Source organism: Protopterus annectens, chromosome 6.part0, assembly GCF_019279795.1.
Source record: "Protopterus annectens isolate FY-2018-M chromosome 6.part0, PAN1.0, whole genome shotgun sequence".
Classification (NCBI taxonomy): domain Eukaryota; kingdom Metazoa; phylum Chordata; order Ceratodontiformes; family Protopteridae; genus Protopterus; species Protopterus annectens.
The window spans coordinates 521,448,664-521,469,985 of record NC_056737.1 but is presented as its reverse complement, the minus strand read 5'-3'; the positions used below and the strand labels follow the sequence as shown (position 1 = coordinate 521,469,985).

The 21,322-nt window shown below is 40.1% G+C and overlaps 1 protein-coding gene across 1 annotated transcript in view; it reads right to left on the bottom strand.

Annotated features, from left to right (window-relative positions):
• FBXO33 (F-box protein 33) overlaps positions 1-21,322 on the bottom strand; it is a 590,205-nt gene that overhangs the window by 471,254 nt on the left and 97,629 nt on the right. The window contains exon 2 of the mRNA XM_044074239.1: positions 11,302-11,415. Coding sequence (XP_043930174.1) covers positions 11,302-11,415 — 114 coding nt within the window. The remainder of the gene's footprint in view (positions 1-11,301; positions 11,416-21,322) is intronic.

Here is a 21,322-nt window from a genome sequence, read left to right as displayed (position 1 = left end):
ACTGCTGCTGGGACAATATGCGCATGCTCCAGACTGTCTCAGCAGCAGTCCGGACTAGTGCGCATGCTCGAAGTCCGCAAATTAAAAATTTTATTTTTCTATTTATTTGAATTATTTCTTTTTAGTTTTGTTAATTTAAAGTTGAGGGGGCTGCAGTCCAATAGCACAGGCCGCCCCTGCTATCAACTTGTCCTAATAAGGTTTTACATTTGCTAATATGCTGTGTATACCAACACTGTATTCTGTTATTATGACCTCTAATACCATCCATACTGTACGTAACACAGAACATTTTCTTACCAGTCAACAGAGAGGCAGATGGCCAGGCTGCTTACTGTAGATGGTTGAAAAGTCTCTGTAGTCACTCTTGAAGCTGGTGAAACAAAATTGGCAGTTTCAGTTTTGAAACTTTGTCTCCTTTCTTGGAGAATTTATGGCACTGCGACTTTCCTGCACTGCAGTCACTCTGGATTCAGACGTCTGAGGAACTGTACAGCTGCAAACTGTAGAAAACTGAAGTGATCAACATAAATGTTAGTTACTGTGCTTTTACTAGAGTGACCTTATAAAAGGCATCACTCCCCCTATGTTCGGATACAGGTAGGGTCACCACTGAAAAAATTTATGAAGGTGCTTCTGTGCTGTACTGGAACAGAAACCAAAGTCTTAAGACACAAAGTCTTGTTGGCTGTTTACTGCTGAATCAGAGTCTGTTTAAAACACAGAGGTTTGCAACTTGCATTGACGAGAAAATATATTTTGCAGTACAATACTACTTTACTGTAAGCACAGTTACTAATAAATAACTTATTCTTGCAACAAATGACACTAGCTTTCCATTCTCCATTTACCTTGGAACCCAAGTTCCTACATAGCTTAACACAGTTTCGTTTACAGTTCTTGTATACTCTTTTAGTCACGCAAGTTAGATCCTGTTTTTTCTCTTAGTATCTTTTTGGGCTTTTGTGGGAAAACACATAATGTCTATTTTTAGACTTTCCGATTGTCCTTCTGTGAAACTATGTAACATTTACTTGTAAGCACTTCTGCTATTGTGAGAATTTGTCTTCTAGAATTGTTTTCCTGCCGATTCTATAAAAAGCCATGTCCATTTATCTGCGAAAAAGTACATCAAGCTTTTTTAATATTGTGACAAACATGTCTTTCAAGAAATATCTTGGGTCCATTAATAGAGGTTTCTTGTTTTCACTTATTTCAGCCAGAGTATGTCACACAGTAAGGATGCCAATTTTACATTGCTAAACTCTATACTACAGTTCAACACACACTAACAATTCTGCTGAATGCCCAGCCTGAAATCTTTTTCTTTTTCAGTCACATTTTCTATCCAAATGGGTTTCCTGCAACACTGCCATTTGCACTCTACATTGCTTAATAAAATTCAATACTCTGCTTTTTGCTAATACCTGTAAGGCAATTTACATTCCATGATAATAAAGACTGAGTAGCCATTAATACAGAAAGTTATTACACATTCAAAAGAACTATCATTTGTACTTCCAATTTTTGTACAGACTGCTTGGCAGGATGATCATTTATGCAGTTACTTCTTATCATCCCCATTTGACATGTCACATTTTCAAGAGTTCTAATTCAATGAAAACAAAGAAACTAAATATTTTTTTCAGAACCTTACTATCCCCTTTTAATAAAGGAACAGACACAAGACTGTGTGCATTTTCAGCAAATGAAGTTTACCCCTCCAGATCTGAGCAGCTGACCCAAATTGATGGTTTCACCTACAGGCATCATCTAATCTAACAGTAAGGTTACCCATGCTAAACTGCAAATTACTCCTTGTATTCCCACTTACATGGATCTCCATCTGCTCTTTTATTATCTCTGTTCTTCTCCTAGATGTGAAAACCACCTTGCATGCTTTCATTAACAATCACTTTTAGCCCCCCCAAAAAAAGGTGCACTGACTACCTTTACTGTTCTATTACATGCATCAAACATATTAACTCTCTTGAGAAGATTACTACTTTTTATTAACTTCAGACGGTTTCAAACTTTATTTTTCAATGAACTACCTGCCACTGTACTTTTACATCTAACATTTCTCTCAGTAAAGAGTGCTCATAACTCTTATGATTAAATCAGTTGTGGCTACAGACAGCTACTCTCCAAGTAAAAGTAATCAACAATGAGAAAAATATTGCAGATGCATGAAAAACTATGCAAATTTTACTCAAAACACTGTACACACTTCCACTGACCATCAGCCTGCACCTTAAGACTTCCTGTCTCGCAATGAGGAACATCTGCTAATGAAAAAAAAAAAGATAAGACAACTTTTCAAATATAAGCAGCTTACTATGCATTTTCCATGCCATTCATCATTTCATACTTTTACAAGTCTATATATACAGGGTTTTACTTAAACCAAAGACATTCATTTTGAAATCCAACCCTGTAAAAAAAATCATTATTTAAGTCTATATAGAACATGGTCAAAACACTTTTACACCCCAACCCTAACTGTAGCAGCTCAAGATCACAACATTCCATTAATTTTAACTTGCTTCTGTACAGCCTTTCTTTTGTGTTATAGTGTAAAGCCTGTATATCTCACAACTAAGAAAAAAGTACCCCCTTGCTTTACTATCTTTTAATACATACAGCAATCACCAACAAGACTCTCTAATCTCTCATTTAAAACACCCAACTGCACACTAAACAAAAATGCTTTACAAAACAATATACAATGCACATTTTGGATTTGTACACAACTATTAAGTATAAAAACTGATTTCCTTACAGTTACTTCATTCCATTCAGTGGTCTTCTAAACATGAAGGGCCCACTGGGCTATACACTTTATAGTCTACTCACAAGTTTAACAAAGTCAGCAAAATTTCCCCTCTTTCTCAGCTCCATTTCTTGCAAAGCCATATTTCATGTGTGTCTATTTATATATCCAATAGGAATTGTGGTTTATAGTCTCCAATTTTCTCACTAATTTCAGTGCTGTTGGTCTTCTTTCTGGTCATCTACATCTTCAAACAGCATTCCCTGCTTCAAGTCCAAGGTACTCCAGATTCTTCTAGTCAGCTCCTGTCCTTTGTTTCTGTCTCCCAAGCATTTTCACTTGGAACAATGGAAAAGCTTTCACTAGCAAAGTCTCTCTACGGGCTTTGTTTTGAAAAGAATGAGAAGCAGAGTCCCCTCCCACCATCTGCTTGTTGACTCACTCTTTGTTGGATACACTATTTTTATTTCCTCCTTTACCTGCTCTACAGAAAAATGCCTTTGATTCACCAAGAAAAATATTACAAAGATAGCTAGACATAGCATCTTGAATCTCTCACCTGCCTCTCGACATTCCCTGAATGCTTGGGATGCACTTTATTCACAGTACACAAGGTAGAAGAGAAGCATTGTTTTCCACAAATACTTTGTTGTCTTCTGTATTTGGAATTCTTCCTTTCTACCACAATGTTGTCAGGAGTGACTCTGTCCGCTGGTATGACTGTAGCTTTCCTAACATAGGTCTTGGCTACTTTCTCATGGCCAGGTTTGGAGTATACACATGATTTGCCCTTTCAATTAGCAAACCCTGCTGTGGGACACCAACTCAGTTACTTATTTGTACTTTCATAAAATTAATACAGTCTGTTCCTTCTAGTTTCTCTGAGAGCAAAAAAAAATCTAAGGTTCTCTCTGTGAATCGTTTTCTAACTACTATTTTTTGAAGCAACTCTTCTTGAGAAACCTCATGTTCAGCCAGCCTTTTCTTCATTTCCACCTCCAGTTTTTATAGTTTTATCAGTTTATCCAAACAGCTAGTTAAAGCTTTTGCTATTTTTACGGCTTTTTGTTATTTCAGTTGATATATTACTTCAATGTTTTGTTTATTTTAAACACACTGAATGGATCTGATTTGTTTTTCCCTCAAATTTACTGGAAGCTGAGAACTGATTTTTTTTCTTCTCAACCAGAGTTCTCTTTTCTTCTCCTTTTCTGGTTGATTTTCTCTCAAGGCCTCCAAATTTCTTCTTTGCTGGCATCCAGGCAGTGTAATTACTAGCCAGTGACCAAAGTTTTACCTAAATTGACAATTTCATTGGCCCTTTTTTACAGCTTCTGTGTTCACATTGGGAGAGCTCAAATCAACCTTTAGATCAGTATGCTGCCAGCTTAAAAGTCTGAAAATTGTAATATTAATTTTATCCCAAAAACAGTCATCAAAATTCTGCAAATTCGTGAATCCATTTCACCCTCTAAAATCATCAAGGAACACTACCTAACTGTACTCTCACAAACTAAAAAAATACTACTTCCATGGGTCCCTACAATTTACCTGGAAGATTAATAAACAATGTCAAGCATGCCCTCACGGAATCCTTTCTGAACTTGTTTAAGTTTAGCCAAAAAGTATATCTCTGAAGTTTGCAGAACTACTGTTGCTATGCTTCTTCATAAGGAGATGCCTACCACAAACACCAGGAACTAGAGTAGAGGCCTTCCAACCTAAACTAGCTTAATTTTGCAAAGACACAGAATATACCAAATCTGACTTCTTAAACTATAATATCAAAAATCACAGACAGCCACTCTCCTCAGCAGTTTAATTTGCTAAGAGGAAGCCATGTCTACTTAACTTGGTAAACTTTTTCGAGAAGGTTAGAGAGAGAGAGTGGATAGTGGTCATTCTGTTCACACAGCCTATCTGGATATAGACAAGGCATTTGACATCATTCTCCATAGTGGTACTTTACATAGCCTAGTACCAACCTATGAACCTATCAGCCCTAGGGGCTACACAAGCCTAGCCATAACAATTCCCTGGCTATTTCTTCCCAAACTATTTAATTCCCTGGACCCCTGTCCAGGGAAAATTATAACAATGCATTGCTTAAACATACATTGTGTTTGAAGTTTCTGTTTTCAGTAATAGACTATGTTTCCCCTGAATTTAATGGGCACAAAGGAGAGCTTGAATACAAAGAGCTCAAATGGCAGATGCTGCTCAAAGCCTATAATAAACCTGGTCTTAACAGTGGGGTTAATTATAAAGTTGTTTTATGTAGAAAAGCCAAGTACAACAAATGCAAATAAAATTGCAGTTTTTTAGGTGTCCTATAGTAGTGTTTTAGTTATGTTATTTATTTTATTCTCCACAATTAGTGAACAGATCTAAATGAAGACTCTTGCATGGTAAGGTGGACAGAAAAATGTATAAAAGACAGAACCTACACAGTTAAAATGACAGTTGTTTTCCTGGAAAGTAAGAGGGTAAACTAGCATTGTACCTCAGGGCTCAGTACTAGGACCCTTCCTTTTTGATATATACTTTTGGGACTTCCAAACTGTAAACCAAGCCCAATTACTAAGTCTGACAATGACTGCAACTTGGGTGGATTATTAAAAAGCATCCCTTGATATGGTATCATTACACATCTATTGTCACATTTGGTAAAGAAAAATTCTTGTCCTCAACTTACAGTACAGCTACTTCACTCTAAACTAATAGGGTAGTCCGGCATCTTGGCACCTTGGTCAACAACCCCTCCTCCGACTATCATGTGGCATTAGTAGTCAGGAAAACTTTCAAATTAGCTCAACTGACTTCTAAAAGTATGTCATCCAGGTCTAAATAAGTTACCATCCCTCTTGCACACTATTCTAGATCTATTATACAGTACAATACCCTCTCTGATATGTAACTATCCAGACACATCACAAAGATAGTGGTTCCTAATTAAAAAGGATTACTGGACTAAAGACCCTTGGCTACCAAGACATGTTTGAAATCCCAGCTCTATACTTGGTCTCTTATAGACTCTTTCGTGCAGAACTACATCTTGCATTCTGTGCCATTAAAACCCAGCACCCCTTGATCTCCAGCAAGACAAACGGCTCCACAAACAACAGAACTTAGCATCTAAATCTTCACCATCAAAAAAATAAAACGCTGGAGGGACAGATTTATTACCAAACATTAACCCAGACTCTGAAGCAAAACACCCTTGTATGTTAAGAGTGCTACCTTTGCATCCAAGATGAACCTTGATGACTGTATGGCCATACATAACCTCATCCCTTGCCTGACCTGCTTTACCCTTCCAGAAGTAGGAAATACTTCACGAGGATGGATATCAGTAAGGCAAAATGGTCTCACTACTTACTTCCCTTGCAACTCGTGGAATTTTATAAAAATTACAGCTCCCTGTTTTTGTTTATTGTTTCGTAATGCACTGAAAGCTCAGTCTTGCATTCTGGAATGGTGGGTTTCATACTTAACACCTCTGTCTCCGCAAATCCAACAAGATGAGGTACAGTCTCCACAGGGAGAATTAAAAGAAAGAGGTTTCCCTCATCATCCCAGTTAATAAATTCCATTAACATCCTGTTCAGGTCTAATAGCAGTGCTACAGCTCCTCATCATACACAGCCCACCAAAGCTTATATCCATAATCAAACATGACAAACAATAAGAACATGTCACCATACATATACAGTTCAGCACATGCTCTCTGCTGCGACTGAACTGCAATTCATATTCTTAGTCATGGCTTACAGATTGTCCCCACAAAATGCCAGTTTAGAATAAAGAGCAGACCTTCATATGCTACCAACAACTCACTAAGGTAAAACCTTAAATTCAATTATTGCTTGGTAAAAACAGCACAGATTGCCTCCTTTAATGTTAATGAGCCATTCAACACCTTTCCTGTTGATGATCTTCTTCATCTTTCGACTGTTCTCGTTAGGGGTTGTCACAGCAGATCATCCGTTTCTATTTCTTCCTGTCCTCTGTATCTTGCTCTGTTACAACAACCACCTGCATGTCCTCTCTCACCACATCCATAAACCTTATCTTAGGCCTTCCTCTTTTCCTCTTACCTGGCAGCTCCATCCTTAGCATCCTTTGCCCAATATACCCAGCATCCCTGGCAGCTCCATCCTTAGCATCCTTTGCCCAATATACCCAGCATCCCTCCTCAGCACATGTCCAAACCAACGCAATCTCGCCTCTCTGGCTTGGTCTCTAAACTGTCCAACCTGGGCTGACCCCCTAATATACTTATTCCTAATCCAGTCCACCCTCATCACACTCCGTGCAAATCTTAACATCTTTAACTCTGCCACGTCCAGCTCTGTCTCCTGCCTTTTTGTCAAAGCCACTGTCTCCACCCATATAACATAGCTGGTCTCACTACCCTCTTGTAAACCTTCCCTTCCTGATGATAAAAGTACAAAGTTGATAATGTACAACGAAGTTAACATTCTTTCAGAATTCTAATACCACTGGCCTAGCATTCACAATGCGTGGTTTAAACCATATAGATTGCCTCTTTTACCTACATTACATTAAAATTGTTCCTGGACTTGTATATTGCTAAGCTCTTTCCTTCTATAGGGAAGCATCTGTTAATTAATGTACATAATTCATAGATAAAGAAGTGAATTCATTACTCAAATGTCTATGGACACAGAAATCACTGCAGAAACTACAGTTAGTCAGAAGAGATTATCTGCCACATACACAAACCCTGTAGATATAGCCAACCTGCTGGCAGACCGGTTCAGTGAAAACTTCACTCCTCTGCCCCCCCCAACAGTAAATCAAGACATCCCCAAGTACCTGCCCCCCTCCCCTTATCTCTAGTGAGCAAGCCATCACTGACCTCTCAAAGGCAAAAAATACAGCCTCCATGGGACCCGATAACATCCCAAGCTACAACCTACATGAACTCAGGCAGGAACTTGCAGCACCATTAGATACCCTATTCAACCAAAGCCTGAGTATCGGCTTCGTCCCAGCTGAGTGGAGGACAGCTACTGTCATCCCTTTGCACAAAGGTGGAGCATCCACCGATCCAGGAAATTATAGACCCATCAGCCTAATTAGCCTGATCTGCAAGGCCATGGAGCGGATTATCATGGATCTCACTAACAAGGACATTGGCAACCTCCAGACACTTGATCCCACACAGTCTGGTTTTGTCAAGGGGTGGCCATGACTGTTAAATTTGGTCAACTTCTTTGAGATAGTCACCAAGGCCACAGACAAAGGGAAGATAGTGTACACAATCTACCTGGACCTGACCAAGGCCTTCAATACTATTCCTCACTCAGCTATAACATGTAAACTCTCTCAACTAGGCATCAAACCATAAGTTACCAGATGGGTAGCAAACTGGCTCACTGACAGAACCCACCTAGTCAAAATAGGGGAAGCCACCTCAAGCAGTACATCCGTAACAAGCATTGTACCCCAGGGATCGGTCTTGTGGGCTCTGCTGTTTGGGATATACTTCTCAGAGGTGCAGGCCAAATCTAATGGGCTATGGCTGACCAAGTTTGCAGATGACTGCAAGTTGGGTGCTGTCATCAATTCCCCTAGTGATGTGGGCATCCTCCAAGAGGGTCTCACCCAAACAAATGACTGGTGCCAGAAACATGGCCTCAAACTGAATGCCAAAAAATGCATTATCATCCCCCTTTGGGGAGAGTGATGTCCCCACAAATTATCACATTAATGACAAGGTCCTAAGCACGCAATCAGTCATGAGGGACTTGGGAAACCAGGTTGACAGCAAACTGACTTTTGAACACCATATTGCCTCCATTGTACGGAAAGCCTTCTACATGTCCCACCTCATTAGCAAGGGTATCTCATCCAGGGACAAGGTGGTCATAACATCCCTGTATTCTTCCCTTGTAAGAACGATTATTGAATATAATGCCCCTTTTGGCATGTACCTCACAAAGCACATGCAGCAGCTGGAGTGAACACAGAGATTCCTCACCCAGAGAATCCAGGGCCTCAAACATCTACCCTACGCATATAGGCTGAAAGCCCTGTCCCTCTACTCAGTCTCCTACAGACTCCTCAGAGGTGACCTCTGTCTGGCATACAAAGCAATCTCAGACCCCGCCCTCATGGGTCTGCTGCATATCCACAAGTAAAGCTCCACCCGCATGCCAGACCTCAACCTTGTCTGTGACATCAATAGGACTTGTTGGCAGGCCAGACTTGTGTCCCAGAGACTCCCTCTTTTGTGGAACAGACTCCCTCTCCACGTAAAGCAGAGTACCTCATTAAACCTTTTTAAGTGCAACCTGGCTAACTGGATGGGGAACAGAAAATATACCCCTGGGATTCCACCTATGTCCCTGCTGGACAGTGGCATAGGTTGCTGACTTGTTAGAACATGGGCTAAATTCTTGGCTAGGCTTGTAAGGGCCTCAGGGCCAACAGCCTAGTAACTTCCTATGATCCTATTCCTATGTTCATGTGGGCATCGAAATAAAACTGTACAATGGAACACTTCAATTAAATGAGGACTCGCTTGTGGTGGGGTGCTGAAGTGATGCTCTGCAAATGCAAACTGGTGCCAGTTTACTGTCACTCTTTACTAAAACTGCTGTAAACCAATCACAGCACTCTCTTGAACGATCGAAGGAGTTAACATCAAAAGTGAACGACTCCTCATAATCAACATTTAATACATCAGAAACAGAGTAAAATGTAGAAAGACTAACTTCTAAGGTCCTAAAGAAACTTCTATGTTGATAAAAAATCAAGCGGGATAGAACTACTTTTCTGGAATAACTACAAAGTTCTACAGCCCCTCTGTACCAGTTTGCTGGGCATTATTCTTTGGGGAAAAACACTGAACTTCTAGAGTCAGTGTGAAAGAAACTTTGCTAGGTTAGTCTCAAAGGATGCATGCTGTTACAGCATAGGCTCATACGTTTTAACTAAGCTTACCGCAAAGGAGACCATCAAGAAAGTCATCCACATTATCCAGTACTGATGGAAGACTAACAATATCTCCCACTAAGCAGGCTTTCTTCACATATCACCAGTGAAAATTTGCGATCACCATTCAGTCATACATACTGACTTTAAAGATTGCTACGGAAACACTCAGCTTGATAGGCAACGGCAGTCTATTCCAGAAACAGGGAATAAGATAAGTGATGTATCTGTTATGCTACCTGGTAGTGCTGAAATGCTAGCATAGGTTTAGCTCTCTAGAATGGTTATGAGGTAGACGTATCATTAGGAAGCAGATTTGAGGAATCTGGCCAAGGCAATAATACCACAAGTATTAGCTGAACATACACATTAAAAAAGTAACAAAGCTGCCAATTTGTCAAAGCCAATGACAACCTGAAGAGAACATGAGAAAATGTCTTAAGGATGATCCTGGATGTGCCTGGCATGGCAGAGGTTTCTATAGGGCGATATACACTGAAAGAAAAACAAACTAAGGCAGGCCAAATTAAGTAGTGTCCTGTCTGTGCTACTTGTAATGGAATACAAAACAGAATAAAAAGAAATGCCAACAGCTGAGGCACAGGCTTTATGGCTGCATGACAACTTCCTTCTACTGAAGACCATCTTAAGCCTCACTAAAACTATTAGCTGAACCCCATTATAACTTTTAAAAGAGAAAGACAATACACAAATGTCTGCACATCCTTCAAAGGAAGATGTATTTCCAAACATCTTTTTTCCTGGCATGAGGGTGATATTTGTGGTATCACCTGAGGAAAAAAGAAGTTATGTACCTACCATAACGTTCCATGTTAGTTGTCTTCATCTCGCCTTCTTTCTTGCTGGTTGGGATCGGAGCCAATAAACAGCTCTCGAGCTATAGAAGATGGCCGAGTCGGAGCAAACCAGCAAGAACGAAGGCGCGATAGACAACTTAACATCAATAATTCACTGTAGAAGCTGAAATAAAAAATGCATAGCCTCAAACACCATTAACAGTTGTATCTACATTTTGGCTTTTTTGCTCAATGGATAACAGTGTAATTATTTACATAATCAATGCTAAACGGTGTTCCTGAAAGACGGAGTACTCTGCTTACATCGTAAGTCTTCTATGTAAGGCAAAGTCCAACACTGCAAATTCTTACCTGGAATCACCTCCCATATTTGGGCATTCTGACAAACCTCTATTTTTATTTGACATTTTTCTTAACAGCAAAGCATGAAACAATAAATGACCAGACACCTGCTTAAACCGTCAGTCCTGTCTATAATACATACTAGAAAAAATGTAAGGAATGTGAGGAACCAACTTCCCACGTACAATGTGCAGGACTGAACATCTGCATATGACAATCCTTGGTGCTGGGTTATTAAATACACATAATGCAAGACATCTCCATGAACTAAACTATATAATATAAAAACAAAACCTATATCTTCAAGCCATAAAAGCAGACAACTTCCAAACTGGATTTAACATCTGAACTGTAGCATGACTTGAACTGTTTTGTGCAACCTGTAAAGTAGCTCTGTAAACTTACTCCTTGATTTTTTTGCCACCTGGATCCACTTTGCTGAGGTTTGCATTTCCAATATATTCCTGGTACTGTTGCAAGATGCTTCGGTCCCCAAAAAGGCTCAACTTCTGGAGGTTTCTATGAAATAGACATGATTAGTGATTATTACTAATTAATACAAAAATAGTTCAGAATCACACAAACATATCACTAAATATATTGTATCTATTACTAACAGTGGGTTCAGCTAAACAGAAACTCAAAGCTATCAATAACTGCAGTGATTCATTCATAAACTGAAACTCTATTCCTCTGAATATGAAGGAGACAGTAAGTTTTACACTTGCAGAAGCAAAATCATTTGCTTGACTCTGTTTTCAGCAACACAGCAAAAAACATGTCAAAGAATCCTGGGGAAAAAAATGTTGGGTGCAGCTGTGTGTAACAATAGCCAACACACCAGTTACTAAAGTACAGTCAACAAGGGGGTTCAAGAAGTACTGTGTTACAAGGCTAAGAAATGGTATAACTAGAGAGTTCCAGAATGTGCCACAGTTAAAGCTGCTAATACTATTGGTTCTGTGCCCCGTACACCTGACAGGCTGAAGAGTGTAACTGCTCAGATACTCATGCAGTGCTGGCCAGGGAAAATGACAACTCAAACTCACAAAACAGAAAACACAAATGTTCCTGAACACTATATAAAAGGAGGGTAAAAAAGCAGTGTGGCTGAAGTGGTCACATCCCCGATGTACCCTGGAAAAAATCAGGCTGAAGTACTATGAGCTACCTTTGTTGTGACGGGGATGTAAAAAGATAGCCATCCATAAAATCCAAAATTGGTCATAAAGTCCCCGAATAAAAAGTAGTGGTGGCAGGACCTTTAATGTCAAAATTTTTCATTCAGGACTTTGAAAGGTCTAAAATGGGTCTCCACAGCCCTTACGCTCTGGGCATCTGAAACAACTTTGAGTGGAAACTCTTATTTTATTCCTCTCTGAGAACATTTCTATTACTCCTGCTAGCACGAATTCTTGGAAAATAGGGTAATTAGATGTATTTGGTCTTTTCTCATGTGTGCTGCAGAAAAGTACAGTTTGTACATTTACCATAAATGTAGATGTTAGAGTGTGTATTCACTGTTGCAGTCATTACATTTGGGCAATCTGTTGGCAGGTTGCCCTCAGTCGGCCTGATTAACAAAGTCTTCGTTCCTGCGTCGGTTGCTGTCCCCTCTTTCATGACGTCAGGGGTATAAAACATGCAGCCAACGCCATTACATCAGTTTTTCTTGGCCCAGATGTCAGATGCCCCCCAAATGGGGAGCAATATATTATAATATATATATATATATATATATATATATATATATATATATATATATATATAAAATTAAAAACACAAAAAATATACCTCCAACAAAAGCAAATACACCAAAAAGGCTTTTAAGCATAGTAAAAGAAAGTAAAGGTATAGTAAGAGAAAAAACGGGGCTGGAGGGAGGGTAACCAAGACTGCAACAGTGAATACACTCTAACATCTACATTTATGGTAAGTGTACACAACTGTACTATGTTCTTCGTGTTTCACTGTTGCAGTCATTACATTTGGGTAGATTCCCAAAGCTATGGTTGGGAGGATGGATTTATACAGCATTAGGACCAGCCATTAGGCCCTGCAGGACAGCAGTGGCAAAGCCAGCTCTGGATTTAGAGAAGAAAGGTAAATGGTAATGTTTGGTGAACGTATAAACTGAGCTCCAGGTAGCAGCTTCTAGAATGTCTCTGGTAGGAACACCTCTGAGAAAGGCTGTAGAAGTAGATGCAGCCCTGGTGGAATGAGATCTGATCCCCTGGGGGATAGTTTTACCATGGTGCACATAGCAGAAATGAATACAATGGCTTATCCGTTTGGAAATAATCTGCTTTGAAATAGCCTTTCCCTCTGCCCCTGCAGCAAATTGTTCAGATTTTCTTAAGGATTTTGCCCTGTTTAAGTAAAATCCAAGTTGTCTGTGTACATCCAATAAATGCAGAATCTGCTCCCCCTTGTTCTGTGGATTGGGAAAGAAGTTTGGCAAATGAATGGTCTGATTAAGAGCCACACCGGATACCACCTTAGGCATGAAGGCTGGATTGGTCCTGAAAGACACCCTGTCCGCATGAAAAATAATTAAAGGATCCACTGCCATAACAGCCTGTAATTCAGAAATCCTTCTAGCTGAAGTGACTGCCAAAAGGAAAGCGGTTTTCCAGGATATAAATTTTAAGTCTGCAGTAGCAGCTGGCTTGAAAGGAGGAAGAGTGAGTTTTTCCAATACAAAATTGAGGTCCCAGGCAGGGGTTGGAGCTCTCCTGGGTGGTCTTAAGTTTTTGGCCTCTCTGAGATACTGCTTTAGCACAGGATGAGATAAGAGGGGAGGTTCTGTGTTGTAATGAGCTGAAATGGCTGAGGCATGGATTTTTATGGAAGAAAAGGACAGGCCCTTGTGAAGCATCTCAGTTAAGTATTGTAAAATCTGAGGAATATTGGGCACAGCTGTGCTTATTCATAGTGACTGATTCCATGCACAGAATCTTTTCCATTTGTCAGCGTAAGATTTTCTAGTACTAGGCCTTCTCGCCTCCAAAATTACATCCATCACAGGTTTGCTGAGGGATGCTAAGGGTGAACTTTGGTGATTAGCCACGCTGCAAGATTCAAAGTTTGGAGCTGAGTGTGCAGAATTTGGTTGTTCTGCTGAGACAGTAACTAAGGTGTCTGAGGCAGGTACTATGGTGGAAGGTGTGACACATTGCGCAGGAGTGGGTACAAGTGTTGGCGAGGCCAGTCTGGAGCAATCAAAATCATTTTTGGATTGTCCTGTTTGACTTTTAGTAGAACTTTGGAGAGCAGAGGCAGGGGGGGGGGCATAGACTGAAAGGTTTTTCCAGCTGAATGATAGAGCATCCACTTTCCAGGCTTTTTTCTGATGAGTTCTTATGCAGAATTTGTCCAACTGATGGATCTTTTTGCCTTACCCCAGAACTATGTCTGGGCTCCCCCATTTTCGTGTCAACATGTTGAAAATCCGTGGTTCCAGTTTCCATTCGTGTGGGTCCATGAGATTTCTGCTTAGTTCGTCTGCCAGAATATTCAGCTTTCCTGGCAGGAATTGAGCTTGTAGTGTATTTGGTAGATCAATGCCGTGTTCCACAATGCCATGGCTAGTCTGCAAAGGGGGTAGGAGTATGTACCCCCCTACTTGTTTATGTACCACATAACTGTGGTGTCGTCTGTCTTTATCAGTAATTGTCCTGGATGAAGGTATTCCTTGAAGGCTGTCAGAGCATTCTGTACAGCTAGCATTTCTTTCCGATTGATATGAAGGTGCATTTGATTTGGTCTCCATTTGCCCTGAATGCACTTCCCTGCCAGATGAGCCCCCCCCCCCAAGCATAGTCTGATGCATCTGTGGTTAGGGTTTGGGCGACAGGGGGGGTGGAGTGAATGTAAGTCCCTTGTTTTGGTTGCAGGCTTCTGCCCACCATAGGAACTCTAGTTGCAGGCATGGTATGAAAGGAATCAGTTTCCGGGCTGTGACAATGTTGACTCCATAAACGTACCACTGAAGTTTCCTCATATGCAGATTTGCATATGGAATTAGAAGAATGCAGGAAGCCATGAACCCCAAGGCTTGCAGAATTTGTCTTGCAGTTAAGCAGGTTTTTTGTGGCCACCTGTTTGAAGTAAGTTACCAAATGAATTTGCTTTTCTGGCGTAAGGTAAGCCATCTGGGCAGTTGTATTCAAGCTTGCACCCAGGAATGTAATTTTTTAAGAGGGTACTAGTTGTGATTTCTTTTTGTTTATGGTGTACCCTAGACATGGTAGAACCCTTTATACAAATGCCAGATGCTTTAGAAGAATGTCCTTGTTTTCTGCCTGAATTAGACAATCGTCCAGGTATGGATATATTTGAATATTTCTTTGTCTGCAAAATGCAATTACTGGAGCCAGGCACTTTGTGAAGACCCTGGGCACAGTAGACAAGCCAAAGGGCAGTGCAGAGAACTGGTAATGCAAGTAGCCTGCTTTGAAGCGGAGGTATCTTCTGCAAGATTCCCTGATTGGGATATGCAGGTAAGCCTCTTTTAAGTCTAGAGTTACCAACCAGGCATCTTTGCCTAGCATAGGAAGTAACTGTTGAAGAGTCAGCATCTTGAATTTTCGAATGTCCAGAAATGTGATAGATAAGTCCAGAACTGGACGCAATGATTTGTCTTTTCTGGGTACCTTGAAAAGTCTTGAATAGAAACCTTGTCCCTTTTCCTCTTCTGGTACTGGTTGAATAGCCCCCATGTTCATGAGGGACAATAATTGTTTCTGGGCCTCTGCCCACTGATTTGCGGGCAGGTCTGGCCATCCGTTTAGAATTGGCAACGTGTGGAAATGAAATCTGTATCCCTGGGATACTATATTTAAAACCCATTTGTCCTGGGTTATAAGTTGACTGTTTCTTGCATGAAGTGCCAGTTTTCCCCCAAAGGGGCGGCTAAAAGGTAAGTGCTTGGTAAGTGTAGAGGGAAGTCATTGAGACAGTTTACCATAGGGAGGAGCCTTGTTGTTTCTAGATTTGGAGGTGGAGGCACCCCATTGTTTTGTTCTAAAAGTCCCTTGTGACTGAAACCTGGAGCCTTTCGAATGTCTGGGTTTGGCTTGAGTGGCTCTCGAAGGAACTGGAAAGGACCAGTTCTTAGTAGGCCAGTGTCTACTAAATCTAGGACGTTGCACTTGTAAGAAATCTTTCACAATTTGCATTGGTTTAGTTTTATCTTCCATCTTTTTAAAACTTCTTCAGCCTTATTACCAAAGAGATGGTCCTGTTGTAAAAACATCCAACAATTTACATGAGCCAACCATGCCTTCTTGGCACAGACCCAGTTACAGCAGCCCTGCAAGAGGCCTCCAAAGAATCAAAACCACATTGCAAAGTATGTTTTCCAACTTGTTCAGCTGAATGCAATAAATCCTGTAAATCCTTATTTTCCACACAGTCAGCAATTAACATAATTTTCTGTTTAAGCAGACCCATGATATGCTGTTGGTATTTAAGCATATGAAATTGACAATTTAAAGCCCTGATTGCCAAGGTTGCATAAGTGTAAACCTTCTTACCCAATCTACCCAGCGCCCTGGAATCTCTATCTGAAGGGGTAGGGTTTTTAGCAGTAGAGGCCTTAATGCCCTTGGGACCCTGAGAAATGGTTTCAGGATCTGCAATAGGATTTTTGAAAAGGAATTTATGGGAATCAGGAACCCTGTAGTATCTGTCTGGCTTACAAGGAGCCGGAGGCAGAGAATCAGGAGCCATACTAGATTCTGAAAAAACATCATCAACAATGTCTAGAACAGGCGGTATAGCCAAAGGCCTATGCTGAGGAAGAAGAAGAAGAAAATCCCCAAGTCTCTTTTTAGATTCAGAGAAATCCTGACTTTCCCAGTGGGAATGTTCCCCTAAGGTATTTAAAGTTTCCCCAAAAGAAAAATCCTCAGGGGGAGAAGCAGAAGGAATGGAATCTTCTGCATCAGAGTCCTCATAAGTAGGTATAGACAAATCCTGTTCATTAGAAGAATCAGAAGAAATAGAATCCTGTTCAGAAGTTTCATAATCAATGTCTTGCCTAGGCCTCTTGGAAGGAGGGGGTTGACTACCCCTGATCAGAGTAATTAAATCTTTTGCCATTTTGATCATTTGTTTTTTAGGCAAAGGGGCCTGCACATGTGGCCCAGGCGTCGGTTTTTTAGACATAGATTTAGATTTGGGCATTAGTTTTGAAGATGGCGTTGGTCTAATATACAAATCTGTAGGCCTGAAAACACCCTCAGAAGCCAGTGCCTGCACAGCGGCTCCGGACCCATCTAAGGTAGAGACATCCGGGGTTCCATAACTGAAGCATCTCGCGGCATACCAGACTCCGAATGGGTCTCAGTAGAAGCCTCAACAGCCTCTCTCTTTTTCTTTGCGTTTTTTAGGTATTCCGGTAGTCGGATTGCTAACCGACGACATTTCTGGATAATTAAATCATGAGCCAACATATTTAGAAGCAAAAATATACCGACATTTAATAGTGAGTTGATTAAATTTAGCACAAAACCGACAGCAAGGTACGTTATGATCAGGGCCTAGGCAAGGAATATAGTACAAATGAAAATCCTTATGAGGTATTTGCTTCCCACAAGTAATGCAATTATTAACTTTTACTGACATCGGTAAGGAACAAGAAAAGTTTCAACGGGTACTTAGCTTTTAGTTGAAGACTTCGGTTCTGAAACTCGAAAACGAAAATTTCAGGAGTCGGCTGACCGGCACTTGCGAACTGCTTCTGCTTCGGGCACCGCGTGGAAAGAAAGACGGATGTAATGGTGTCGGCTGCATGTTTTATACCCCTGACGACATGACGTCATGGAAGAGGGGACAGCAACCAACCCAGGACCCAAGACTTTGTTAATCAAGCCGACTGAGGGCAACCTGCCAGCAGATTACCCAAATGTAATGATTGCAACAGTGAAACATGAAGAACATCCAGTATATGGGTTTTAAACTGACTAAATAAGGAATAAATTGTTAGACTGGGTTTGGAGAGTGCTGGCCTTTTTTTTTCTTTTTCCTATTCCTTGTTGCTTTTTGCCATGCACTTTCACCTACCTTGCGAATTGCTGTTGTTGTAACATGCCCACCAACTTTGGTTGCTGTATGAACTCTAGTCTGCAACACTGAGAAATGACCTGGAATACACATTCACTCTTTGCAATAATCTGTCAATTTCTTTAAAACTTTGTTACCCTTCCCATTATTTTTAATGTTGGGAGATGGAGGGGTGAGGCTGTAGTGAGGATATGGGTAAAGGAGGGAGAAGATCCACATATTCATGGCTGCACCCTACTAGTGGAAGACCCACGCACTCCCCTAGGCTTCCCCTTGTGGTCTCCCTACCATTTTTTCTTAGACCATCCCTTTTTTTTTTCTTCTGTCACTGGTCTACCTTTTCCTTACACACTGTATTTTTTAGTGAGAAACCTCTGGGATGGCTCCAATTGCTAAGTGCCTGGTTAAGTACATGCAGAAGGGAGCACTGTACTCAATTATTGGCCTGATGAGGACAAATACAAGGGCACTTTGACTTTTTTGATCTTGATGCCATGCCTTTACTTATACGTTGAGCCACACAGAAGGATTTCCTTCCTACAGAAGCTACATGGTAGTCAAAGGTTAGGTTACTAGCCGTGTTCCAAGGCCCCTTACCACTGGGTCTACTTTTAGAGGTGTGCTATTATTATAATTTGCAGGGATATCTGACTTACCGAAGGGTACAATTAAGCACTTTAACATTTACTCTCAGACCATGGTTTTGGCACCAGTCGTTTTGTAACTTTTAGGCCTGTTTGTAGGATGTCAACATAATATGAGGATTCAATGATAGTTCCCAGCTTACAGTCGTTGGTGAACTTTGTGAGCCAGGGGCCCCCAACACTGGCCTTACAGTAGCAAGGGGCTAGTATCAAGGAAAGAAGATTATGCTGGCATGTAAAATGACTTACAACAGTGAGGATGTATCTGAGGACCGAGAAGGGAAAATAAAACAAAAGTAGGTAGATTTCTGAAGAAATTTACGAAAATATTTGGTATGGAAGATACGAATTCAGCAGTAGGAACTCTGCCAAAATTTACATATTATTCCCCAAGGTACAATAACTGCACTAGACAGAAATTATATTTCAAAGGAACATGTGCATTTAACTGAAAGCTTCAACACACATCCAATAACTATTTCAAATCATCCTTTGTTATATTCTTCCTTCTGTGCCCACCAGACACATCTTCCCTGCCGCAAATCAAATTCCAGTCTCCACCTAAAAGAAATATTCCCTGCTGAAAGCTGATAATTTCTCCCAGAATTTTAAGCTTCATTACAGTAGATTTACGTGGAATTACATGCCAGTGTAATCCTCCTCCCTTGCCAGCAGCCCCTTAGTACTACAAATCTATTATCTTTTTTATCCTCTTCCATCACTATTGGAGCTCCTCTTACAAATATAAGTACTCCTCTTTTCCTTTGCCCCAGACTCTGCAGAATAATTCTCCTGAAAACCTTTATCAAATTCACATCTTCATTTCTTTCGAAATGTGTCTCCTGTAGCATAGCTATTTGCACTCTACATTTTTAATATAGTTCACTACTCTTTCTTTTTTGTATTTATCTGAGACCATTGACATTTAACAACATTACAGAAAGCATCACTGTGTTAAGAGTTATTATTCCCACCTTTTTTGTGTAACAGCTTTTCTGTTACATGCATACAATGTTTGGTAGGTTGATCTTTTATACAACTGTCTCTTGTAATATCCATTTCAGCCTATGTCACACCCTACAAAGCTTTGTTTTATTGAAAGCCCTCAAATAAAAAAAAATTCCCCAAAACCTGCATAAAACCTATTAACTTAATACTAACACATGAAACTATGTACATCTTCATATATTAAAATTTTACCCTCCTAACAGGAACATGTGTCCCAAACCGACAGCCACACTCACAGACTTGGGCTAACCTAAAAGAAAAATTATCCATGCTAAAATGCATGTGCTTCTACTAAGTTGTGTGGTTTGTCTTACCTTTATAGCTCTGCAGGTTGGGAGAGCTATAAAAATGCTTTCATAAAGCATCATCTCCTAGCCATTTCTCTTCATCAGATCATCCCCATGGAGACATTAGGATCAGATATGGAGTTTCTACTAAGCATACATTTATTTGCTTAAAAACAGTTTTATAATATTCAATGCTCTTTTTCATTTACTTGATTTCTCTTAAATTATTCCATCCAATACAGCACTTTTGAGTGTGTACCCTTAACTCCCAGCGGGTGTAGCTAGAGCCTTTAAAAAACACAAAGTTATCACTTTACAGTTCAAATATTCACATTTCTGGAACCGTAAATGTTACTAGAAAACTATTAATGGCAAACTATTCAGGACACATTAATGTTTATATTGGTGGCATTCACTGAGTTTGATGATTTAAACTTCATTTTATAAGCCAAAATAAAGGCAGAGAATATTAATTTTGTAAGGTTGTGTAAACAGCTTATGATCTCAGCAACCAGTCAAGCAAGATGCATACTACCAGCAGGATTTTCTTCATACAGCTGTGAGCTTTCATATGAGACTATGCAGTTCTGTGTTATGTGAATGTGGAGATATTTAAAGAAATATGAAAATTATTACAATACAGATACATAATATACAAATGATATTCAATACCTCTTTAGCTGCATTAAACACAGGTCAAATATCAATATAATTGTGTTTGCCATCATCTATGCTTTAAGATGAAATCTTCTAACACCTTATTTGTAGGATGGTTTTAGAATTATTAATGCAATTATTAAACAAGCAATATCTGATGCCTAGAAGCATCAGTAGGAGTTAACCGCAGAAACGCCTGGAGGCGCACTTAAGTAGTAGTACCTCAAAAAAGTCACCGGGACAACTTCTTCACAATGGCAATTGGCTCCAAAGTAAGATGCAGACAATGTTGAAGATACAAAACGTTTGAAGGTCCAGCACCAGGATACTCATTTTATCTTAGTGGATTCCTGATCTTCAATCCTTGCCCTTGGACCAGTCCTTTTCTTTTCCTTCCTGTGCTGTATGTCTGACTCGGGAGAACGCATGCCTTTGATTATCACCTTATTTCTTCAGTCACACAAGGGAAGTTGACAAAAGACCTTGCAAAGACAACAGTCAGCCACAAAGTGTTTTATACCCAGGCATACTACACAACAGTCATAAGGGGAATCTTGTGGCCACACTGTAGACAAACAATAACCACAACAATTAAATAACTCTAAAACACGGTAAAAGACTAACATACACACAGACAGAAGAAACTGAAAAACACTATAAAATACAAATATACCTATCTATATTATATCTACAAACACAACCCACTACCACACCTCTCAACTGTACAGATTTTCACAGAATGTCCAGGTTTTTGCCTCATAA